This window comes from Salmo salar, chromosome ssa09 (genome assembly GCF_905237065.1).
Source record: "Salmo salar chromosome ssa09, Ssal_v3.1, whole genome shotgun sequence".
In the NCBI taxonomy this organism is placed as follows: Eukaryota; Metazoa; Chordata; class Actinopteri; order Salmoniformes; family Salmonidae; genus Salmo; species Salmo salar.
In genome coordinates this window covers 96,190,238-96,216,534 of record NC_059450.1, presented here as the reverse complement: position 1 = coordinate 96,216,534, position 26,297 = coordinate 96,190,238, and the positions used below count along the sequence as shown (strand labels likewise).

Below are 26,297 nucleotides of genomic sequence, written 5' to 3'. Positions count from 1 at the left end.
TGTTTTTCTGACATTATTTTATTAGCCAGTACAGATTAACCGTGTTGTAAAGGCTCTGTCTAACAAACCCGAGGAATTCCTTCTAGACTTCACACAGAGACAAATTAAAATGAGTGCCAGTGAACCACAATGCACAGCAACCAGCCACTGTTGGTCAGATCTTCAGTACAAACCATCCAATGAATATATATACACACACTTTACATTTTATGAAAATGTACGATTGATCGATAGTGTTTTTAGGTAATGTATCTTACCTCAGACAGACACGTTTACAGATCTCACTACTTCAATACTGCTAATAGAACAACTGACTGACTTCAGTACTGAAGACAACAGCAAAATAACTCCTAACTCCTCAGTCTAACCCTACCTTCAACCCAGAGAAGAGTTACAGTAATGACAGTTTAATCCTACCTTCAACCCAGAGAGGAGTTACAGTAATGACAGTCTCACCCTACCTTCAACCCAGAGAGGAGTTACAGTAATGACATCACCTAAGAGACATTTATTAGTAGATAAGATGTAGCCTGGCATAGCATGCAGGTAAATATTCTTCATCCTTAGGAGAAGGAAGATAATGCCTAAGTTGAAGCGTGAAGCAGGAAAGGGTCTCTGGAACTGCTTGGTGGTACAGAGAAGTGTTACTAGTCGAGTACGTGTGTGCACGAGATATGTGATCCAATGCATGTACGGTGTGTGTGTGTTTGTCTGTTAGTGTGTTCACTCTCAACACTGCTCTACAATATATAATGACTATACCAAACATTAGGAACCTGAGGTGCAACCCCCACCCATCCCCTTTAGCCACCAGAACAGCCTTAATTCGTCAGGTCATGAACTCCAAAGTTGACTCTAGTCCCACAGTTGTGTCAAGTCGGCTGGATGTTCATTGGGTGTCGGATCATTCTTGATACATACGGGAAACTGTTGGGTGTGAAAAACCCAGCAGCGTTGGAGTTCTTGACTCAAACCGGTGCGCCTGTCATCTACTACCATACCCTGTTCAAAGGCACTTAGAACTTTAGTCTTGCCCATTCACCCTCTGAATGACACAGATACACAATCCATGTCTCAACTGTCTCAAGACTTAAAAATCCTTCTTTAAACTGTCTCCTCCCCTTCATCTACACTGATTGAAGTGGATTTAACAAGTTACATTAACAAGGGATCATAACTTTCACCTGGATTCACCTGGTCAGTCTGTCATGGAAAGGGCAGGTGTTCTTAATGTTTTGTATACTCAGTGTATATATGCATTTTGTGTTAACGTGTGTGTGTGTGTGTGTATTCAGTGTGTGTAACTTCACGCTACGAGCGGCCCCAGGCTGAGCTCTACGTGGTGTGTGAGCCATATTGCCTCGGTGGGGACATCGTCCTCCTCGCTCGGCCTTATGGGAGCCGCCAAATTCCGGAAGTCGTGGCGAATCTTAAAGGACACCGTGACATCACCGTCCTCCTCGCGCTGAGGGACCACCTTGATGAAGAAACCAATCTTATTGGATTTCCTGAAGGCCACCACGCTGGAGGGGAGACGAGGGCCAGAGAGGGAAGGTTAGGAGACGAGGGCCAGAGAGGGAAGGTTAGGAGACGAGGGCCAGAGAGGGAAGGTTAGGAGACGAGGGCCAGAGAGGGAAGGTTAGGAGACGAGGGCCAGAGAGGGAAGGTTATATTCCCCATGACGTACACTTGTTTTAACCTAGAGCTGATGTCCTTTCTCCTCAGTTCTGACCATATCGTCACTTATAACGGTGTATGTACCAGTGTGTGCGTCTGTGTACCAGTGTGTGTGTGTGTGTGTGTGTGTATACGTGTGTGTGTGTGTGTGTACCAGTGTGTGTGTGCGTGTGTACCAGTGTGTGTGTGTGTGTGTGTGTGTACCAGTGTGTGTCTTACTCTGGGTCGTCCTGGAAGTCCTGAGGCTCAGCCAACTCGTCGTATTCTGCTGCAGCATCCTTCCCTGCCAGGACCAACTCCTTGGTTGGAACCATCACCTATAAAACATCATAAACAACAGAGGTCAGGGGTGAGAGGTCAGCAGTAGGGTTAAAGGAAGGGTATATTCCCGGAAACTTCTTAAATGTACCAGTAAACCACCAGAACGTTGGTATCGTTCAAGGATTTTCTGTCATCTATAACAAGACATCAAGTGGCACTTTTGGGTAGCTGTCTGGCCCTCCGTGTGGCCTTACCACAATATAATTAAATAAGATGATTTTAAAAATAGGGAAAAAAACATAATGACAAAGTTGTCAAACATTTAAATATAAAACATCTACTTAGTGAATAACGACGGTGTTTAATATGAGGGGTTCAGCATGAAATATCATTTTTGGGGGTTTGTTTACTATGTTCATTTGCATTTGTTGTTAAATGTTTTATGGCCAAATTGGTCACAGTTGTGAAAAAAAGTCAATAGTCGGAAGAGTGGCTGAGAGAAAATAATGTAATTGTTGATTAAATGTTTTTTTCATTAATTACACTATTTTTCTCTTGAATCATATGGTCATTCTACTAGAAACGTGTGGACACGCATGAAAAAGTAACACACACACACACACACACGAATACATTATTTATTCAAGTATAAATTACCAAAACTGCGTGAGAAAATCTATGGCAATCAGTTAATTACAAAAATGACTGAAGATTTCTGGTATCTTTGGTAAATTACCGGTAGCTTTGCAACCCGAGTCAGTATTACCTTAGCAGTGCTGTTGATGTCCTCTGGGTCTCCCTCCTCACAGCCCACCAGGGTGACGTGGGTAATGTTCTCCACTGGGTTGGTCAGGGTGAGCAGCACCTGGCTCTCCTACAGACAACACGATACCACTCATACTGTAAATCATTCTGCTCTCCTACAGACAACATGATACCAGTCATACTGTAAGTCATTCTGCTCTCCTACAGACATGATACCACTCATTCTGCTCTCCTACAGACATGATACCACTCATACTGTAAATCATTCTGCTACCCTACAGACAAAATGTGACACAGGATGTCTTCAAACATGTTTTGGGGCCTGTTCCAATACTTGAATAATTGACTTGCCTTCTGGAAGCGCAGGTTTGGAATGGACATTATTCTGACTTCAGGGAGGTAACTCCTTTAGGATTGAAAATAACATCACTTTACTGAGAAATAATACATCAACACCAATAATCAGAGTAGAATACAAGGTGAATGGGTTCAGTACGGAGGAGACGCTAAGCAATGCTTACACAGCCACCAGCTGGATTTTGAACTTTATTGAGGTTGGGTTGAATTCTGGCTTGCTCAGATTGTGCTCACATTTCTAGGAAGAAAAGCAACATTTTTATCATGAGAAATCAAGAGAAATAGGCAGCAAACAACAACAGTAAAATAGTAGTAAAACGCCCTTCCTGAGAAGGGTAGTGTGGTGTAAAGTACTGTGTCATGACCAACCCTGCATCGCAGAGAGCGCTTGATCAGCAGGTGTTTGTGTTTGGGGTGGAGCTGAGAGGCTCCGGCAGGCTGGAAGTCAGGCTGGAGCAGCCGCTGACGCAAGGTGGTCACTGTAATACATAACACACACCAGGGAGCTAACACAACACGGTCAACTAGACAACCCAGGGAGTTAACTAGACAACACCGGAGTTCACAACCCAGGGAGTTAACTAGACAACCCAGGGAGTAAACTAGACAACACGGTCAACTAGACAACACGGGAGTTCACAACCCAGGGAGTCAACTAGACAACCCAGGGAGTCAACTAGACAACACGGGAGTTCACAACTAGAGGTTGACCGATTAATCGGAATGGCCGATTAATTAGGGCCGATTTCAAGTTTTCATAACAATCGGAAATCGGTATTTTTAGACGCCGATTTTTTTTTTTTTTTACACCTTTATTTAAACTAGGCAAGTCAGTTAAGAACACATTCTTATTTACAATGACGGCCTAGGAACAGTGGGTTAACTGCCTTGTTCAGGGGCAGAACGACAGATTTTTACCTTGTCAGCTCGGGGATTCAGCCCTACGTGGCAGTGTGGAAATGATCTCAAATGCAGAAATTTATGAAAATTATGAGCCTGCCTGTTACACGAATGCAGTAAGAAGCCAAGGTAAGTTGCTAGCTAGCATTAAACTTATCTTACAAAAAACAATCAATCAATCATAATCACTAGTTAAACTAGTAATATCGTCAACCATGTGTGGTTATCTAGCCTGTCCTGCGTTGCATATAATCGCTTAGGTACACGTTCCTCCAACCATAAACATCAATGCCTTTCTTAAAATCAATACACAAGTATATATTTTTAAACCTGCAAATTTAGTTAATATTGCCTGCTAACATGAATTTCTTTTAACTAGGGAAAATGTGTCACTTCTCTTTCAACAGAGTTAGTGTATATGCAGCAGTTTGGGCCGCCTGGCTCGTTGCGAACTGTGAAGACTATTTCTTCCTAACAAAGACAGCCGACTTCGCCAAACGGAGGATGATTTAACAAAAGCACATTTGCGAAAAAAAGCACAATCATTGCACGACTGTACCTAACCATAAACATCAATGCCTTTCTTAAAATCAATATACAAGTATATATTTTTAAACCTGCATATTTAGCTAAAATAAATCCAGGTTAGCAGGCAATATTAACCAGGTGAAATTGTGTCACTTCTCTTGCGTTCATTGCATGCAGAGTCAGGGTATATGCAACAGTTTGGGCCGCCTGGCTCGTTGCAAACTAATTTGCCAGAGTTATACGTAATTATGACATAACATTGAAGGTTGTGCAATGTAACAGGAATATTTAGACTTATGGATGCCACCCGTTAGATAAAATACTGGACGGTTCCGTATTTCACTGAAAGGAAAAACATTTTGTTTTTGAGATTATAGTTTCCGGATTCGACCATATTAATGACCTAAGGCTCGTATTTGTGTGTTATTATATTATAATTAAGTCGATGATTTGATAGAGCAGTCTGACTGAGCGATGGTAGGCACCAGCAGGCTGGTAAGCATTCATTCAAACAGCACTTCCGCGCATTTTGCCAGCAGCCCTTCGCTGTGCTTCAAGCATTGCGCTGTTTATGACTTCAAGCCTATCAACTCCCAAGATTAGGCTGGTGAAACCCATGTGAAATGGCTAGCTAGTTAGCAGGTGCGCGCTAATAGCGTTTCAAACATCACTCGCTCTGAGACTTGGAGTAGTTGTTCCCCTTGCTCTGCATGGGTAACGCTGCTTCGAGGGTGGCTGTTGTCGATGTGTTCCTGGTTCGAGCCCAGGTAGGAGCAAGGAGAGGGACGGAAGCTATACTGTTACACTGGCAATACTAAAGTGCCTATAAGAACATCCAATAGTCAAAGGTATATGAAATACAAATCGTATAGAGATAAATAGTCCTATAATTCCTATAATAACTACAACCTAAAACGGCTTACCTGGGAATATTGAAGACTCATGTTAAAAGGAACCACCAGCTTTCATATGTTCTCATGTTCTGAGCAAGGAACGTTAGCTTTCTTACATGGCACATATTGCACTTTTACTTTCTTCTCCAACACTTTGTTTTTGTATTATTTAAACCAAATTGAACATGTTTTATTATTTATTTGAGGCTAAATTGATTTTATTGATGTATTATATTAAGTTAAAATAAGTGTTCATTCAGTATTGTTGTAATTGTCATTATTACAAATAAATAAATAAATTAAAAAAAATCGGCCGATTAATCGGTTGGGCCTCCAATAATCGGTATCGGCATTGAAAAATCATAATCGGTCGACCTCTATTCACAACGCAGGGAGTTAACACAACATGGTCAACTAGACAACAGAGGGAGTTAACACAACACAGCAGATTGCAAAACAACCAAAGTTTACCATATCCCTGATATAACTGTAGACTTCAATATTAGAACATAACTCTCAGTAAAAGTTGTGTATAAAGCTAATAATTAGTTGCTACATCCATGTTGGACTTATAAATTAATGAGATAAACCCATTTATATTTTTCATGAATCAATGGGTCTCTCACTCATTTGTAAGTTAAGTGATTCATGAAAAATATAACTTATAAATGAATGAGATATTTTTTTGTTATATTTTTCATGAATCACTTAAATGAATGTGATTATACCCATTGATTCATGAGGAATATAACTTGTAAATGCCTCATGAGCTTCGTTCATTAGTCTTTACCAATCACAAACTAAAATAGAACCTTGTTTTACTCCAATGTAAATGTAAACACTGAATAGCCTCATAACATGGTTAAAACTACAATGTTGATATCATGGATGGTCAGTTATTTCATCCATAGCTCTGTTCATTAATTTGAGAGTTGTTACATTTCTCCAGCCCCTTCTCTTCAATGTTTTACTAAAAAGCTGTGGGGAGTATGGTTTGTTATCGTTTCAATTAAGGATTCTAGCTTTAAAAAGTAGTGGTCATTGTTTCCCTCAGGTAGGTTGATGGGTCTGGTGTAGGGTTAGTGTAGTGTTCCAGGTCGGGGGAATAGTGTAGTGTTCCAGGTCGGGGGGAATAGTGTAGTGTTCCAGGTCGGGGGGAATAGTGTAGTGTTCCAGGTCGGGGGGAATAGTGTAGTGTTCCAGGTCGGGGGAATAGTGTAGTGTTCCAGGTCGGGGGAATAGTGTAGTGTTCCAGGTCGGGGGGAATAGTGTAGTGTTCCAGGTCGGGGGGAATAGTGTAGTGTTCCAGGTCGGGGGAATAGTGTAGTGTTCCAGGTCGGGGGAATAGTGTAGTGTTCCAGGTCGGGGGAATAGTGTAGTGTTCCAGGTCGGGGGAATAGTGTAGTGTTCCAGGTCGGGGGGAATAGTGTAGTGTTCCAGGTCGGGGGGAATAGTGTAGTGTTCCAGGTCGGGGGGAATAGTGTAGTGTTCCAGGTCGGGGGGAATAGTGTAGTGTTCCAGGTCGGGGGAATAGTGTAGTGTTCCAGGTCAGGTGTTAGTGTTTGGCTTAGGGGTGGATAGATCTTACCCTCAGGTAGGTTGATTGGTCTGGTGTAGTAGTCTTCAGGCAGTGGTTCCACCTCATCTAAGGCCTGGGCTGGCTCTATGTTAATCTCCTTTTGGTCTTCACCTTCCTTCAGACTGGAATAGCAGAAAGGGACAGACACAGTTGAGGGCCATCACAGGAGACGGGGACAGACACAGTTGAGGGCCATCACAGGAGACGGGGACAGACACAGTTGAGGGCCATCACAGGAGACGGGGACAGACACAGTTGAGGGCCATCACAGGAGACGGGGACAGACACAGTTGAGGGCCATCACAGGAGACGGGGACAGACACAGTTGAGGGCCATCACAGGAGACGGGGACAGACACAGTTGAGGGCCATTACAGGAGACGGGGACAGACACAGTTGAGGGCCATTACAGAAGACGGGGACAGACACAGTTGAGGGCCATTACAGGAGACGGGGACAGACACAGTTGAGGGCCATTATAGGAGACGGGGACAGACACAGTTGAGGGCCATTATAGGAGACAGGGACAGCTGTATTTATTAACTCTAACACAAGGCAGTGGCTTTATCCCAAACTGCACGTCATTCCCTAATTAGTGCACAACTTTTGACCAAATAGCCTATACAAAGGTAATGCACTACAATGGGCAATGGGTGCCATTTGGGACTCAGTCCTTGTATAGGCTATTTGTGATGTGCTAACATCAACATGATTTGTCACGTAAAATGTACAATAAATAAAATGGTACAGTATAGTATTATCTGAGGATGTGATACTCATACTTTATGAACAGTAACGTTTTTGTATATTCATGTAATACTCACGAAAGACCAGCCAAACTGGTGATAGGAGCTCCAGGCCTCTGTCTCTGTAGTCTGGTACCCAGACCATACTTCTCCTTTACAGAGCAACACAACCACAAATGTCAACTAACTCACAGACAAGACATACCACCATGTGGTAGACTTAAGGGAGAGGAAACACTGGCATTTCTATTGATGACTGATAAATGTTTATGTTTTTTCCTTTACTTGGGAAAAGAGAGGCAATTTTTCCTAATAAGACGCTTTCAAAAAATCAAATTAGGAAAACATGAACATAAATGGCAAAAAATAGAATTGGGATCAAAACCAAAGACATAAACCAAATCTAGGGATAATTAATACTCTCTACTATACAACAGGCTAAAACAGCATAGAATGCATCCTATTGCTTCTCTTCCCCTCCAGTCAACATAAAGGATCCAATTGTGCTCCTGGTAATATCTTTCTCCTGAGGGGACACTCATGTGATCAGGGAGATCACTCAGTTACAGATTAGATACGGAGAACTGATGGGGGGGGGGGGAGAAAGAGAGAACAGTGTTTGGACTATTAAAGTTGTGAAAAATACAACTCACCACCACATGAATAGTGTGTTGCTGGGGGAGGGAGGGGTTAGAAACCAACATATCAGCGTGCAGAAGCAAAGAAAAAGAAGAACGTATCAAGTAAAATCAAAGCAGTTAAAGCAAACAGCTAGCAGCTAGCTTATAGTGACTACCTACTATATAGCTAGCTAGCACACTGCTAGCAGCTAGCTTATAGTGACTCTTCAGCTGCAGTATCTACTATATAGCTAGCTAGCACACTGCTAGCAGTTAGCTTATAGTGACTCTTCAGCTGCAGTAACTACTATATAGCTAGCTAGCACACAGCTAGCAGTTAGCTTAGTGACTATTCAGCTGCAGTTGCTACTATATAGCTAGCTAGCACACAGCTAGCTTATAGTGACTCTTCACCAATCACAGGGTCTGAAATCAATGTTCCAGTATGCCCCAGGTTCTAATCTAAACCAATCCTTCTGCCTATACACATTAACTAGACATGCATGTCAATCAATGTCAACATACTGTAACAAAATATTACAGTACAAATGTAAAAATGTACGCTATTCAGAAATAGCTGCCTTGTTAATTTCAGCAGGGTTAATAACACAGCAATAACCATCACAAACAAATAAATATGAAAAGCATGACTTGTGTCATTATAAAAGGTGGGAGCCGGGCTTATTGAGAGAGGTTACCGTGTTCCAGAGAGAAGTGCAAAGGCTTAGCATGTTATCTGCCGGAGTGTGTGTGTGTGTGAAAGATGTGCGTTTGTACCGAGAAGGCCAGTGGCATGTAGGGTCGTCTCCTGGACAACTTCTTCCGGTCCCTCTCCAGTTTCTCTCTCTGGGCCAGCTGCTGGTAATACTCTATCAGTTTATTGATCTGGAGGAAGAATACCCAAAAATACCATGAGTATCTGGAGGAAGAATACCCAAAAATACCATGAGTATCTGGAGGAAGATTGCACATAACATGAGTCAGAATGTCATAGACTAGCCCCATGCAGTGCTACTATTCTTATAGAAGGGGAAAGCATCGGCCTACACAGAGAACCATGTATACAGCATATTCCTCTCACATCAAGAAAATAGAAAGCATAACATTTCAACTTTAGAAAATCTGACTGCACGAGTCTGACTGCCAACTAATATTCTGCAGTGCTATTATACTTACAGAAAGGTGGAAATTATAGTCCAGAGAACCATGTATACAAGATGTATCATCAGCATACCATGTATATTACCAGCAGGAAAATAAATAGCAGAAAGCACAGTCATAAAGCCAACATTTAGGCCTGGAGCCTGTATCAGGAGTGTGCTGTTTGTGGTTGATCATACAGTGCTTTTTTTGTAATACAGAATCAATTACAATAGACAACTTCCCTGTGTCATAGCATTCTACAGCCTAGGGGTTGTCTAGCTCAACCGAAGCTTTCCCCATGTGAGCAACACTTGAGAGAGAGAAAATAGATCAGACCAAAGGAAGGCAACACACCCGTTGAGTATGAGGGTTGTCCGGCTCTTGCCATCCTCCACTGGCTGAAGTGAAGACACACACAAAAAAATTAAAGAAGTGAAATAGTACTCCAGAAAACACCCAACAAGTCAATCACACAACAGACATGTAAGGCTACTAGTCATGTACATGATAAGGGACACATCTCTATTCAGAGTAACAAATCCAAACAAAGCTCCATACATCAGATATGAATTAGTTTACATTTTACTCATTTAGCAGACGCTCTTATCTAGAGCGACTTACAGTAGTGAACGCATACATTTCATACATTTTTTTCTGTGCTGGCCCCCCGTGGGAATCGAACCCACAACCCTGGCGTTGCAAACACCATGCTCTACCAACTGAGTTTAGCATTTGAACCATTCTAACATGGCCTATTGTCAGTCCCATATCTCCCCCTCATCACCAGTGCAGGGGGCACTTCATTCAATAGTTTTGTAACTATGATCACTAGCAAGGTTTGCGATTGATTTGGTTGAAGCTACTTCTCACACTCACTCAGCTACGGAATAGTTGGCCATGCCTAACACTGGCCCAATGTAAATAGTCAATAGCCCAATACCTCCCTTTCATCATCAACAGTAAGGTAGGCCTGTCACTCACCCACAGACTTGTCAGCCATGCCCACATCTCTGGATGTCCAGCGACAGAAGCCACAGGCCAGGTAGTAGGCCTTCTTCATGGCCGTCTTGCTGGGGTCGTCAGGAAGAGGGGCTGGGATGTTGGTTGCCCGGGTGGACAGGGTGTGCATGCAGCATGGGCAGTCGAAGCAGTTGGCACATCTGGGGCACGCAGAAGAAGAAGGTATAGCTAGTTATAAACACTACCTTTGTTCTTCAACCGGAGTAAACAATCGCAGTACTCAAACCCAATGCTAGCTTTTATGGCTTTCCTTTTTCTTTTCAAACCTTTATTTAACTAAGCAAGTCAGTTAAGAACAAATTCTTATTTACAATGACGGCCTACCGGAGAACACTGCCTTGTTCAGGGACAGAACGACAGATTTTTACCTTGTCAGCTCGGGGATTAGATCCAGCAACCTTTCGGTTACTGGCCCAACGCTCTAACCACTAGGCTACCTGCCGCCCCTACACTCTAACCACTAGGCTACCTGCCGCCCCTACACTCTAACCACTAGGCTACCTGCCGCCCCTACACTCTAACCACTAGGCTACCTGCCGCCCCTACACTCTAACCACTAGGCTACCTGCCGCCCCTACACTCTAACCACTAGGCTACCTGCCGCCCCTACACTCTAACCACTAGGCTACCTGCCGCCCCAGGTCACCCTGACCTCACGTAAACTAGGCTATACCTAACTTTAATGTAACATTCAACCCCATCGAATTACATATAGAATAGTGATGGAGGAAAAATGTATAGTTACATATCGGGATATTAATTGACGATATATCATATAGTTTTGACAATATTGCAGTATACTTTTTGGGCTAATTGGCTGTACCTGCACCAAAACTGCAGTATTTTTTCTTCATATCTTGCTCTCCATCCTCTTTTTAAATAGGGAGCCAATTTGTTTTTAACATTTTCATTTCCACGACTCATCCAAACTATTTTTCTCCTTGCTCTCCATGTCCCTCTGCAGCAGACATATGGTGAGCAATATGTTAGGAACATCGAACCGCAATAAAAATCACAGTATTGAATCGCAATACATATGGAATTGTGAGAGTTGTAAGAATCGCAATACATATCGTGTCGGCACCTAAGCATTGTGTTAATATCGTATTGTGAGGTCCCTGGCAATTCCCATCCCTAATATAGAATATAAACATTAATTATAGATAACCCTAAGCTTAACCTCTATGCCTAACCTGAAGTTTTCGTTCAGCTGGTTGAATATCCTCTTCCTAGAACAAAACAGAGAGCTGGGAAATGTAGGCTGGATGCAGTGAGAAGTCATGCAGTGACCATTGTCAATGGCTACACAGTAAAGAATAGGTCTATGCCATAGACCGTATATAACAGGTCTAGACTGATGCTCAGTTGCAAATGTTTCTCACCTGTTCTTCTTCAGCTTTGCCTCCGCTGAAGGCATATTCTCCAGGCAGCTTGGACAGTAATGGGAGTCCACCTAGAAACCAAAAAGAGGCAGCATTCAACAATCTGTTTGTGGAAATACATGCATGTGCATAGCTATCCCTCGTAGCTAGCTAGTAGTTATAACGGCAGAAAGTAATTATTGTTTCAGAATATACCAGTGTGCGTTTGACTGCTAACAGATACTGGTCCAGCTTCAGTAATAAAAGTGAGTTTCTGTGGGCAAGGGTCACTGTTCGTTGTGTGGCTGTGTAAATTAAGAATCAAAGCTCTCTGACGTGGCACGTATCAAAATAGATAACTAGATAGCTACAAACAATTTTTTTTTAATTTAGTTACCTAAATAAGACATGCGGTCACTGCCTGGGTGTGGTGATGAATAGCGTACGTTAGCTAGTCTGCTGTTAGCTGGCTAACTAGGAGGTTTTTCAAACAGTTGTTAGGTTTTAGTTGTATTTCCAGTGGGAATTTGTGTCACTGTTAATTGGAGAAAAGAAGCCCATAGTGAACACCGACCAAATAAACACTATATGATTATGATGTTTGGTTAGCTGTCTCGCTTGCTTGTTAACCTTTAGCTTAGGTAGCTAGATAAAACGTACACAAATTTGAAAGTAGGACGGAAGTAAAAACGGCAACGGCCAATCAGACGACAGGGTTGTTGAATAAATGTTGATTGACGTGCGGTATGACAAATACATATTTTGTTATTGTACAGGGGCTGGACCTGGGTTAACCAAACTCTCCAAAACCGCTAACGCTACGAAGCTAGCTAGATTTAACACTACGATAGCAATAACTAGCCACGGTAGTGTTGACATACCTCGTGAGACACACATTCTAAAGAACGCAATTCACTGCAATACCGACAAAAATACAGTGTAGACAACGGCGATCGGATTTTTTTCTCTCCGTGAACAAGATAGAGAACCCTGTCAGGCTGCAAAAGGGACGCCATCTTTTCTGACTGAATCCTCTCGCGTCGCCGTCACGGTTACCTACTGTTGTCGTTTGCTCGATGTCGCCCCCAGGTGGTGGATTATGATATTGGACATTTTCGGTCAGGTGAAGTTTTATTTTCTACCAACAGGGGGCGGGGCAGCTTTATCTCCATGCCTGCATTCGTCAATGCTTTTTTGTTGTTGTGGCAACCACCAACCATCATCAAAGACAGGAAATCGCGGTTACTTCAATTGTATTGTTTTGTAAGTGTGGTGTCTTTTAAGTTTAGCTAACAAACCTAAATGTTGAAACAAAAATAAGTTACCGTCGGGTGCAATGCGTAGCTGTCACAAGTAGGATAGTTTACAAGCTAGTTATTTTTTTGTTAATTTACAAACGTTTGTTGACTTTCTAATAGTATTTTTTTTTTTTGCGCGCGCGCGAAAACATTAACGTTAGCTAGCTAGGCTAACTTTTGTGACTTGGCCCGCTCTGAGGCTGTAGCGACTTGAAAGATGGAGCTTCGAAGGAAATCTACTCGAGTTGGGATGCAAGTCAAAAGGTCGACCCGTCTCAGAAAAAATACCAGCACATTTTTAGAGGTGGGTGATTTTTTTTTTTTGGGGGGGGGAATTGAGTGAGTTAGTTTTTCCGCCTTCCTCTCTCTTCCTCATCCGACTTTTCATAGCCACGTAGCTAACAAGGTTGACACTAGTGTAGAAGTGCGAGAGTACAACACGTTCAGCTGGTTTGATTGTAGCTGGCTGCGATAAACTCCTGGTAAGTTTAAACTACCAAGCTAAAATCCTTGAATATACATTCAAAGCTTTAGGTGAATCACTATATTAGACGCCAGGTTTTCAAGCTTTGAAAGCTAGGTAATAGTTTCCCCTTCGAGTTTCTAACTTCGTTTCTGTTGGATCAGACTGGTCTCATAGACTAGACGTAACATCGTAAACTAAAGTCGGGCTACTCAAATTAGTATCTTATGTTTGTTATGGTTACAAGATGGAAGATTACTTGAAGTTAAAGCGAAAGGACGATGGGTGGGTGTATAACGCGGAAGTTTAGCTATCCAAAGGTTGCTTGTTCAAATCCCAGCACAGACAATTGAAGCTTATTAGCAACTTTACAACTGTTACTTATTACTTTTTTAGTTACTTTGTAACTACTTAGCATGTTAGCTAACCCTAACCCATTTAGCTAACGCCTACCCGTAACCCCTAGAGCTAACTTAAGCCAGCTAACGTCAGTTAGCGTTAGCCCCTTAGCTAACGTTAGCCACAACAAATACGTTTTGCAAATTCGAAACATATTGTATATTTTGGCAGCTCGTAACATATCATACGAATTGCAATTCATATCATACAAAATGGATGATGGACAACCACAAATTACTACATGTCATAGAACAAGGGTACTTAAGTAGAAGAGAAGGTCCAGTCATAAAATATCCATGGTGGCAAAAGTACAGATGGATGTTGTAATTTATCAGCATAATAACAAACACCCACCTCGTGATCCCAAACTGTTCACACTCCTTGTTGGAGAGAACATTTCGCAGTTTTAAAACAAATTATCCACAATTCTACACATTTTGCATGTGGCAGAGATTGTTTTTGCTCTTTTTAAAGCTACTATCCTGAAATTCTACGCATTCTTATGTGTCTTTATATGATACCTGTGGTCGAAGCACGGCTTAGTAAAAAAATAAATAATACATATATTTCTTTTTCTGGACCCCACAGTCCATATTGACCCCTGTCTGGATCCAGTCTGTAGTCCGCCAGTTGATTATGGGCCCATAGGACATCCACAAATTAACACATTCCATATGAAAACGTAACATATCACACTAAATGGAGCGTCTCGGATTTTACATAAATAATTTATACAAAATGCTCAGAACACGTTGGTTGTATCCGTTGGAACTAGGAGTTGCAGTAGTGTCATGTGCAAAATGACCACCGACTTGATTGTGTGACTCATTCTAGGATACAGAGGAAGATACAGAAGAGCTTCAGAACCAAGTTATGATGGATGATGATCATTCTCCAGCCCTGTCAGAAGATGATGCCACCATAACGCGGTCTGAGGACTCCCACCCGGAAGTGATGGTAGGTTTTAACTATACATCTTTTTTTTATTTCTTTTTTTATTATTTATTTTGCCGTATACACAACTTGGCCTTGCCCTGTATAATTTAGCCTACTCCTCACAGGAAATGAAAACATTTAAAGCTCTATGACCGTGTCTTGATTTAAAGTTTCTTACTGTTTGCATGAAAGAAACTAACTGTAGTGGAGACACTTTTTAAACGTTGGCCTTGTCCCGTATGATTTACTCTTCACATCAAATTAAATCATAAATGTCTTTAAGTATGTATCGATCATTTCCTTTCTGTTACTTTACATTGATGAAACTGTAGGTAGTACACTGTGAAATGATTCATTTTAAATGAAAAGACTTGTATTCTGCTCTCGCCCCTGTCACTTTTTATTATCTACCATCTCTTCAAATGATTCACACACACCTTGCAACAAGCAACCTAAGATTAGTTTTTTTCCTGTTTTTAAACTATTAATTTCTGACATTCTTTCCATTCCTGACCCCGTGGGGAAATTATTTTTTAAACAGGGAGCTAAGAATTGGACTGTAATGTTGAACCGGTTAGACCAAGAGGAAGACTCTGAGAAGAAAGAGGATGAAGAAAAAGAAGACGCACGCAAAACTGGGAAACAACAACATGCGTCTCGAATTCCTGCTTTTCACAAAACATTAGCCAAAAAACGCCCTACCACCAGCAGCAGCAGTCAACGCTCAGATCCACCTGCCCTATCTATTACCAGCAAAGAGTCTTCTAACCAGGCAGCTTTAACCGTTGCAGCTTCAACAAGCAACAGTGGAGAAATGTCAAGATCAAAACTGCCCAGTATTAGAGAAACAGGTCTCCCTCTTCCTACAGTCCGTCTACATAAACTCAATCCTCAGACCCTGTCTCATGCTGTTAGCTCCTCAGAGCAAAGCCCCAGCTCTCTGGATATTACTCCACCTGAGGGGGATCAGGAGCAGCTCCATCCCATGACAGCAACCCTCAGACCGGCCCTCAGGGCTGAAGCAGGGGACTACGATGACCCGGGAGAACCACCACTCCATACCACTGAAGCTGCACAGAAGGCGATGGAGGAAGAGTTTGAGGCTGAGGTTAGAATGGATAGTGGCGACGTCCCTTCTGGTCATGCTGAAAAGGAATCCCTAGAGACAGATGAAGGTGAGGAGGATGAGACTGGTCTGAATCAGCATGATGATGATGATGATGATGATGAGGAAACTCCCTGTGAGGCTGAAGCCATGGAGATTGATTTTCTGTTAGAAGAGGATGGAGATGGGTTGGACTCCTCCCCGTTGCTGGAGGAGAAGGAGCTTGAGAAGCCCAGTGTTGAGACTGAGAGCTTCAGGAAATTGGAGGTTGTTCGTGAGAATCAAGATAAGTCTGCCAACAAGGAGAAGGCTTCTGGGAAATGGTCAAAAACCCTAGAGGATACAACCGACGCTGATACCGCAGTCCCCTCTAACAGAGCAGTGCCTCGTAGAACAACTAAATCCAGTCAGTCAAACAAGGTGAGGTGTCTAGATACCAGTTCTTTCTCTTGATATTACCCATCTTGGTATGCCACACCATCGGCATCATCTGTATTGTATTTATTTTATCTGCAATTGTATATTTCCTTTGTTTTGATTGTAGGCTATGCACAGAGCCGCAGACACAATGACCCCATGGAGATAGTCATTATCTTATGTTGGGCTAATCTTAACGACATCCAAACGTCTTAGCAGCCTGATCTTAATGACATCCAGACGTCTTAGCAGCCTAACCTTAACGACATCCAGACGTCTTAGCAGCCTAACCTTAACGACATCCAGACGTCTTAGCAGCCTAACCTTAACGACATCCAGACGTCTTAGCAGCCTAACCTTAACGACATCCAGACGTCTTAGCAGCCTAACCTTAACGACATATAAACAATCCCTTCTTGTAATAGTTAACAAGATCTGTTCTCTTTCTCATGTTTAAATCTCACTCTCTTAAATTTGTAGACGTCGTGGTGCTGCAGCTTTGTACTATTCTGCCTTTTCCCGTCCACTCTGCTTGTGATTGGGGGATTCGGTCAACACGTATGGCACTATGGGATGCCTCTGTCGGTGTCACAGTTGATGGGACAGTTGGAGCTGCACTGGCTGGAGGGACTGTGGGTGCCACACAAGCCTTGTAACTCAGATTGTCGGTAAGAAAAAAGTGTGACACAAGATAAATTGTAACATATTTTATTTGCCCCTTAACAAATCTATTCACATGTTTTTATATGTCATTTATAAGTAATTAATTGTTTCACAGCTTTTGGTGGATGTTGGCATGGGGAACAGATCTAGACTTTTATTTTTTAAATATTTAGTGCACTGCTTTGGACCAGAACCCTTTGGGGTCATTTGGGATGTACCCTATGGGTGGCTCTGGTAAGAAGCAGAGCACATTATTTTTTATTTTATTTTTTTATTTCACCTTTATTTAACCAGGTAGGCAAGTTGAGAACAAGTTCTCATTTAGAATTGCGACCTGGCCAAGATAAAGCAAAGCAATTCGACAACATACAACAACACAGAGTTACAGATGGAGTAAAACAAACATACAGTCAATAATATAGTAGAAAAATAAGTCTATATACAATGTGAGCAAATGAGGTGAGATAAGGGAGGTAAAGGCAAAAAAAGGCCATGGTGGCAAAGTAAATACAATATAGCAAGTAAAACACTGGAATGGTAGATTTGTAGTGGAAGAAAGTGCAAAGTACAAATAATGGGGTGCAAAGGAGCAAAATAAATAAATGTATTCTAGGGAATAGAGTGGCATTTTGGGACACAGCCATGGGTTTGTTACCGTTGGCATCATCTACCACAATGACATCGTCATTGAGATGTCCAATCCCTTAATCCCCTTAAAGAGCGACTGTTTTTAAAAAGCAACAAATCCCTTTGGAAAAAAATGCCTGTATGGCATTAATATGAGCCAGAAGCAGCTATTCTAGTGTTACAATTGACTACAAAGTGTAAAAGGATAATTTTGGTCAGAAAGTCAATCTCGTCTAAAACGGAGCTCGTAACATCCATGCGTCACAACGGGTAAATGAAGGTTGGGTTTTGATTTGACGATGTTCATTTGCCCACTAATGTGGGGTGTGTTAACTCGTAATGACACAACGACAAGGTTCCAGTTTAACAACGTTTACTAAACCGTATTAGCACACTACATGGTTGCCATTAGCACTGAGGCCAGGTTCATCAACAACGAGACTGCTGCGCAGGCGTACTAATAAGAGTGATCCCCGTAATAACAGGGTGATAGCCCCGTAATAACAGGGTGATAGCCCCGTAATAACAGGGTGATAGCCCCGTAATAACAGGGTGATAGCCCCGTAATAACAGGGTGATAGCCCCGTAATAACAGGGTGATAGCCCCGTAATAACAGGGTGATAGCCCCGTAATAACAGGGTGATAGCCCCGTAATAACAGGGTGATAGCCCCGTAATAACAGGGTGATAGCCCCGTAATAACAGGGTGATAGCCCCGTAATAACAGGGTGATAGACCCCGTAATAACAGGGTGATAGCCCCGTAATAACAGGGTGATAGCCCCGTAATAACAGGGTGATAGCCCCGTAATAACAGGGTGATAGCCCCGTAATAACAGGGTGATAGTCCCGTAATAACAGGGTCATAGTCCCGTAATAACAGGGTGATAGTCCCGTAATAACAGGGTGATAGTCCCGTAATAACAGGGTGATAGCCCCGTAATAACAGGGTGATAGGGATACTTAAAAACGTGAATGTAGCAGGGTGAACAGCTGTGATGATTGCTTTCTATCCAGTAGCATAGACAGTGCGACAGACATGTCCAGCAGCTCTGACTATTGACATAAAACAACACGGCACATGTTTGTTTTTTTACTTTAGAAATACAGCACCAAACACCTTAGTTGGATGTAAAATTGCTCAACAAAAAACATATTCTACAAAAAAGTCAATTCAAGATATCTGTAATCGATTTTTATCTTAGATTCATTCTGGGGATTTTATAGGAAGTGAAATAGACTTCCTACAGTGTCTCATCGGGGACAATCATTTACCAAACGCAAAATTGGTCAGGAAACACCTTCTCCACCAAGACTGAAATCACATTTTTTTTCTAATGAGTAACAGAAAAACACACTAGCCAATCGGTGTGTTCAGTGGCTCTTTAAGAAGACCTGTAGCTGGGTCTGTTATCTCCTCTGTCCCTCTCCCACCGCAGAACCTGTCTGGTTCACCACCAGCCCAACACCTGTTATCTCCTCTGGCCCTCTCCCACCGCAGAACCTGTCTGGTTCACCACCAACCCAATGTCTGCAGTTGGAGATTACTGTGTTCACCCAACACAAGAACAGTCACGAGCCTGCTTCAATTTCCCTTTGTGCTGTACAGCTAACTCCTATGGTCATTTTGACTATACAGTACAAACTGATCTGGGACCAGGCTAGCAGGTCACAGCTTTCTCATGTCATAATGTCTTAACAGTCTGCACAATGAAGTTAAAGGTGTCAGTGGACTTTTGTGAACCAAGTCCAGTGAGTAGCAATGTCCAGTACCAATATAAAAGACACTGTCTGAGCCCATGTACTTGGCATGGGCTCCCGAGTGGCTCAGCGATCTAAAGCACTGCATCTCAGTTCAAGAGGCGTCACTACAGTCCCTGATTTGAATCCAGGCTGTATCAGATCTGGCTGTGATTGGGAGTCCCATAGGGCGGCGCACAATTGGCCCAGTATCGTCCGGCTTTGGCCGAAGTAGGCCGTCATTGTAAAAAAGAAATTGTTCTTAACTGACTTGCCTAGTTAAATTAAACATTTTTTAAAAATGGTTCACTGTTGATAAAGGGATCTTTTTCTGCTCTGCTGTTGAAGGCATCTCTAACACTTTCGGTAGGACACATCATGGAAATAGGACACATCCAATGTCTCCAGCCCACAGTTTTTATTTTATTTTACCTTTTATTTAACTAGCCAAGTCAGTTAAGAACAAATTCTTATTTTCAATGACGGCCAAGGAACACTGCCTTGTTCAGGGGCAGAACGACATATTTTTACCTTGTCAACTCGGGGATTCGATCGTGCAACCTTTCGGTTACTAGTCCAGCGCTCTAACCGCTAGCCTAGAGCTTTGGACAAGTAACCGAAAGGTTGCAAGTTTGAATCCCCGAGCTGACAAGATAAAAACCCACTTTGTTGTTCAATGTGTTATTTAATGTCTCTGCCTGTTTGTTCTATCAACCAATCACATTTTATTTGTCATAAGCTTAATTGACAACCGGTGTAGACTGCAGTGAAATGCTTACTGACAGGTCGTTTTCCAACAATGCAGAGTTAAAGATTTAAAAAATAGAAATAGTGACAGTGAATAAAGAGGAAATATAACATGGCTATATACAGGAAGTAGAAAATAACATGGCTATATACAGGAAGTAGAAAATAACATGGCTATATGGCTCCAGCAGGTATATCTCACTGGTCATCCCCAAAGCCAACACCTCCTTTGGCCGCCTTTCCTTCCGGTTCTCTGCTGCCAGTGACTGGAACGAATTGCAAAAATCGCTGAAGCTGGAGACTTATATTTCCCTCACTAACTTTAAACATCAGCTATCTGAGCAGCTAACCGATCGCTGCAGCTGTATATAGCCCATCTGTAAATAACCCACCCAAGCTACCTACCTCATCCCCATATTGTTTTTATTTACTTTGCTGCTCTTTTGCACACCAGTATCACTACTTACACACCATCATATGCTCATCTATCACTCCAGTGTTAATCTGCTAAATTGTAATTAATTTGCTACTATGGCCTATTTATTGCCTTACCTCCTCATGCCATTTGCACACACTGTATATAGACTTTCTTTTTATCTATTTTGTTATTGACTGTACGCTTGTTTATTCCATGTGTAACTCTGTGTCGCACTGCTTTGCTTTATCTTGGCCAGGTAGCAGTTGTAAATGAGAACTTGTTCTCATACATGCATGCATATACAGGGAGTACCAGGTAATAACGTGGCTATACACAGGGAGTACCAGGTAATAACGTGGCTATACACAGGGAGTACCAGGTAATAACGTGGCTATACACAGGGAGTACCAGGTAATAACGTGGCTATATACAGGGAGTACCAAGTAATAACGTGGCTATACACAGGGAGTACCAGGTAATAACGTGGCTATATACAGGGAGTACCAGGTAATAACGTGGCTATATACAGGGAGTACCAGGTAATAACGTGGCTATACACAGGGAGTACCAGGTAATAACGTGGCTATACACAGGGAGTACCAGGTAATAACGTGGCTATACACAGGAAGTACCAGGTAATAACGTGGCTATACACAGGGAGTACCAGGTAATAACGTGGCTATACACAGGGAGTACCAGGTAATAACGTGGCTATACACAGGGAGTACCAGGTAATAACGTGGCTATATACAGGGAGTACCAGGTAATAACGTGTCTATACACAGGGAGTACCAGGTAATAACGTGGCTGTATACAGGGAGTAGCAGTACCTGTACATATAGGTGGGGTAAAGTGACTAGCAGCGGTGTGTGGCGTCAGTATGCAGGTGTGTGGGTATATGTAGTGTGTAGACTTAATATAATTGACATGTGTCTGGTACATTGCTGTAGCCCTAATAGAATTGCTCTCAGAGGACCAATAGCATTGTTTGAATTGAATTGCTCTTCTCTAATCAGTGTGAGCCTGGTGGAGAGCATCCCTGAAGGTCTATCCTACCCACTGGATTCCTCGTCCCTGCCAAGCATCTCTGATACATGGACGAACCTACTGACCAGGGCCAACAGCTCTGTGGACATAGCTGCCTTCTACTTTACCCTCCGAGACACTGACCTGGGACGCACAGAGCCTAGTGCTGCACAGGTAGGAGAATACTGACCTGGGACTCACAGAGCCTAGTTATGTACAGGTAGGAGGAGAAAAAGGTTGATTTGTATTTTTAACACATTGTGGGGGGTTTACCATTTAATACATTTAAAGGAAAACATTTTAATCTATTCCTTTGTGTTTTGGTGATAATATACAAATGAATCACACAATCATCATAACAAATCTCAAATGACTTCCCCATTCCAAGGTTACCGGTGGATGTTTAGGATAGCTGTACCGTTGAGCTCTTTTGTACATTGTTTTCTCACCGACCAGTTCTATTTTTGTGTGTGTGTGCGTGTGCGTGTGTGTGTGTGTGTGTGTGTGTGTATAACACACAGCATTTATTTTTTTTTTTTTATGTGTCGTCACTTTGACATGCATGTTTTTTTTTTACAGGGTAAACAGGTCTTCAAGCAGCTGATGGAACTTGAAGCAAAAGGAGTGGAACTTCAGATTGCTGTTAATGGTCCTCAGACTGATACTCGAGACGCGGCTGATTTAACCAGAACGGGTACATGCAGCAGCTTGCACATCTGTCACTGTTACCACAGCTGGCCCTGCTTGCATGGAATTTTGTTCTTCACGTTATGCATGTATTCTGTAAATTACTTTCAAATGGACTGTATGTGGTTGTCTATCCTACCTTAGTTGACTGATATGTGGTTGTCTATCCCACCTTAGTTGACTGTGCTATGTGGTTGTCTATCCCACCTTAGTTGACTGTGATATGTGGTTGTCTATTCTACCTTAGTTGACTGATATGTGGTTGTCTATCCCACCTTAGTTGACTGTGATATGTGGTTGTCTATCCCACCTTTAGTTGACTGTGCTATGTGGTTGTCTATCCCACCTTAGTTGACTGTGCTATGTGGTTGTCTATCCTACCTTAGTTGACTGATATGTGGTTGTCTATCCCACCTTAGTTGACTGTGCTATGTGGTTGTCTATCCCACCTTAGTTGACTGTGATATGTGGTTGTCTATCCCACCTTAGTTGACTGTGATATGTGGTTGTCTATCCCACCTTAGTTGACTGTGATATGTGGTTGTCTATCCCACCTTAGTTGACTGTGATATGTGGTTGTCTATCCCACCTTAGTTGACTGTGATATGTGGTTGTCTATCCCACCTTAGTTGACTGTGATATGTGGTTGTCTATCCCACCTTAGCTGACTGTGATATCTGGTTGTCTATCCCACCTTACTTGACTGTGATATGTGGTTGTCTATCCCACCTTTAGTTGACTGTGATATGTGGTTGTCTATCCCACCTTTAGTTGACTGTGATATGTGGTTGTCTATCCCACCTTAGTTGACTGTGATATGTGGTTGTCTATCCCACCTTAGTTGACTGTGCTATGTGGTTGTCTATCCCACCTTAGTTGACTGATATGTGGTTGTCTATCCCACCTTAGTTGACTGATATGTGGTTGTCTATCCCACCTTAGTTGACTGATATGTGGTTGTCTATCCTACCTTAGTTGACTGATATGTGGTTGTCTATCCCACCTTAGTTGACTGATATGTGGTTGTCTATCCTACCTTAGTTGACTGTGATATGTGGTTGTCTATCCTACCTTAGTTGACTGATATGTGGTTGTCTATCCCACCTTAGTTGACTGTGCTATGTGGTTGTCTATCCCACAATAGTTGACTGTGATATGTGGTTGTCTATCCCACCTTTAGTTGACTGTGATATGTGGTTGTCTGTCCTACCTTTAGTTGACTGTGTCTAACCTCCTGCTTTGTTTCTGTGTTCAGGTGCAGAGGTACGGGAGGTGGATCTCCATTCAGTGACGGGAGGTATCATCCACACCAAGCTGTGGGTCGTGGATCAGAAACACCTCTACCTGGGCAGTGCCAACATGGACTGGCGGTCCCTCACACAGGTATTTCCTGAAGTACTGATATAAAATACCCTCCTCTCTAGTTCATTTAGTTTTTTATAGAAAACATAATCTGAACTGTTGAACGGGGAAACTGATGAAACCGTATGTTAGTTGGGAGTCCAGGCTGTATAAAATATGAGCGATTTTTATTTGTTAATTTTTTTTTAAATATTTTTTTTGTTATTTTTTTTATATCTTTTTTTTTGTATAAAAAAAAGATTTCTTAAAAATATATATATTCTTTTATTTTTTACCAATTGATGTGTCTCATCATATATCAATGCATTGATCGATGATTGATTGATTTCACGATTGATTGATCATCTCAGGTGAAGGAGGTGGGAGTTTCTGTGGAGGACTGCAGCTGCCTGGCACAGGATGCATTAAGGATATTCGGGGTGTATTGGAACATTGGTGCTCAAAAAAATGGCTCCCTACCCCCCTTCTGGCCTGCCCGATACTCTGCCCTCTCTAGCTCCAAGCACCCCTTGAATCTCAAACTCAATGGAGTCCCTGCACAAGTATATCTCTCTGTGAGTTGGATCTTGTAGTTTTTGCTACATTCCAAATGGCAACGTATATCTCTACATAGTGCGCTACTTTTGACCAGAGCTCTATAGGAGAAAATGGTGTCCTTTGGGACACAGTCTTTGATTAAATAACCCTTTCCACTCATTTTGCATAATGCTACTGATAGTTAAATAAACAAACTGTCCTATTGTTTCAGAGCGCTCCACCCCAGATATCAGCTTATGGACGCTCAGACGATCTATCCACCATCCTCTCTGTCATCGCAGATGCCCAGAAACATGTCTACATCTCAGTCATGGACTATCTTCCGCTGTCCCAGTTCACTGAGCCACTCAGGTGACTGTCCGTACTCGGCTGAATCGTAACTTCCACTTAAGTAGAATTTTCACTTCTCCCATTGACATCAATGCTGGAGTGAAAATTCAATTTAAGTGGAAGTTAAGATTCACTCCTTAATGATTCTCTAACTTTGGATCAGATTTGTTTTTCATGAAGACATTTTATTGGATGTGTGTTGTGTATATGTTTTAAACGTCTAACCAATCAGGTCCATTTATGTATTAGGTTCTGGCCTGCGATTGACTCAGCCATACGGGAAGCAGCGTGTACTAGAGGTGTGGAGGTCAATCTACTGGTGAGCTGCTGGTCACACTCTCCAGGCTCCATGTTCCTCTTCCTACAGTCTCTGACTGTCCTCAACAGATCTCCCCTGGGATGCAACATCAATGTGGTACGTATGCTGTTTTAATTTCTCCGTTTTTTTTGGGGGGGGGGAAGAATACCATTAAAAAATACTTGTAGACAGCTGAAGCAAGCACACAATTTTCTTCATGAAATGTATCTTTTTTTCTAGTTTTGCATTTGGTTGTTGAAATTCATGTCCTATTTCCATGATGTGTCCAACAGAAAGTGTTTGAGGTGCCTTCGACAACAGAGCAGAAGAAGATCCCTTTCTCAAGAGTGAACCATGCCAAGTACATGGTGACCGATAGAGTCGTCTATATCGGTACTGTACATCACAATCACTAATCATTGGACAAAATGTCTTGTTGCTTTTATGGATTTGATTCTGCTGCAAAACCAATGTCTACTGTTTTTTTTTTTTTTTTTTTCAATATAAACATTACATTGCACATAGCGTTCTGTTGTACACAGAAACTTTTTTTGACCTGCTGTATAAATACACTAACTTGTATCTTGTATTGTGTGATCACAGGAACCTCCAACTGGTCAGAGAACTATTTCACCCACACTGCAGGTATTGGGCTGGTGGTGAACCAGACAGGTTCTGTGGTGGGAGAGGGCCAGAGGAGTTTACAGGTCCAGCTACAAGAAGTCTTCATGAGGGACTGGACATCTCAATACACCCGAATCCTTTCCAATGACGATGTCAAACACTGTGGTAGATGATGCTAATGGTGATGACTCGGGACTTCATCCCAAATGGCATCCTATTCCCTATATAGTGCACTACTTTTGACCAGAGAAAATAGTGCACTATGTAGAGAATAGGGTGGGTGCCATTTTGGGACACAGACCCATATCAGTTTTAGATAATTGTTTTGGCATTTACTTTCACCGGCGCTCAGTATGCTGCCTATCATAAGATGCTTACCTTGCATTGCTTATTTTTTTTGTTTTTTTTTACCACTCCCATTTGACAATTCTGTTGTTACATGCAGCATTTGACTGTATATATTTGCCATTTTTTGGTGTATACATATTTTCTACTTGAGTTATTTGCTGTAACTTTTTTCCCCCCTTCTGAATGGAAGTGTCAATATTGAATGAATCTTGAAGTTCTGTTTTTGATGAATTTCCTTTTCTTTGACTGACTGATGCTGTCAGTGACGCAAGGCATGTGTTGTCTATAAGGGAAAAGACTGATGACCTTTGTCATGCCAGGTGCATTTTTGTGTTATATCATATGTTTATACATTTTTTTTTTAACCAAAGATGTTTCAACTTCATTCTTATTCTTGAAATTAAATATTTGTTATTATTTTTAA

The 26,297-nt window shown here is 42.1% G+C and overlaps 2 protein-coding genes across 9 annotated transcripts; one reads left to right on the top strand and one right to left on the bottom strand.

Moving 5' to 3' along the window:
- dctn4 (dynactin 4) lies at window positions 1–14,290 on the bottom strand. 7 transcript variants are annotated; one of them, XM_045724249.1, is made up of 15 exons: window positions 12,731–12,899; window positions 11,871–11,941; window positions 11,682–11,717; window positions 10,450–10,628; window positions 9,823–9,866; window positions 9,103–9,210; window positions 8,359–8,379; window positions 7,784–7,857; window positions 6,970–7,082; window positions 3,430–3,539; window positions 3,225–3,298; window positions 3,055–3,109; window positions 2,705–2,812; window positions 1,897–1,994; window positions 1–1,523 (listed from the first exon to the last, which is right to left on the bottom strand). In XM_045724249.1, exons 1-15 carry the CDS (start codon window positions 12,863–12,865, stop codon window positions 1,307–1,309), a joined length of 1,443 nt encoding a protein of 480 aa, XP_045580205.1. In that variant the 5' UTR covers window positions 12,866–12,899; the 3' UTR covers window positions 1–1,306. The 7 variants fall into 7 exon arrangements, with proteins under 7 accessions (XP_045580205.1, XP_045580209.1, XP_045580210.1 ...); XM_045724253.1 differs by lacking the exon at window positions 12,731–12,899 and adding an exon at window positions 12,247–12,686; XM_045724254.1 differs by lacking the exons at window positions 11,682–11,717; window positions 12,731–12,899 and adding an exon at window positions 14,271–14,290.
- pld7 (phospholipase D family, member 7) lies at window positions 13,061–26,297 on the top strand. 2 transcript variants are annotated; one of them, XM_014213278.2, is made up of 12 exons: window positions 13,061–13,451; window positions 14,844–14,966; window positions 15,487–16,470; window positions 16,948–17,135; window positions 21,678–21,861; window positions 22,267–22,381; window positions 23,630–23,757; window positions 24,087–24,290; window positions 24,485–24,624; window positions 24,853–25,018; window positions 25,195–25,294; window positions 25,505–26,297. In XM_014213278.2, exons 1-12 carry the CDS (start codon window positions 13,365–13,367, stop codon window positions 25,696–25,698), a joined length of 2,613 nt encoding a protein of 870 aa, XP_014068753.2. In that variant the 5' UTR covers window positions 13,061–13,364; the 3' UTR covers window positions 25,699–26,297. The 2 variants fall into 2 exon arrangements, with proteins under 2 accessions (XP_014068753.2, XP_014068754.2); XM_014213279.2 differs by lacking the exon at window positions 13,061–13,451 and adding an exon at window positions 13,478–13,629.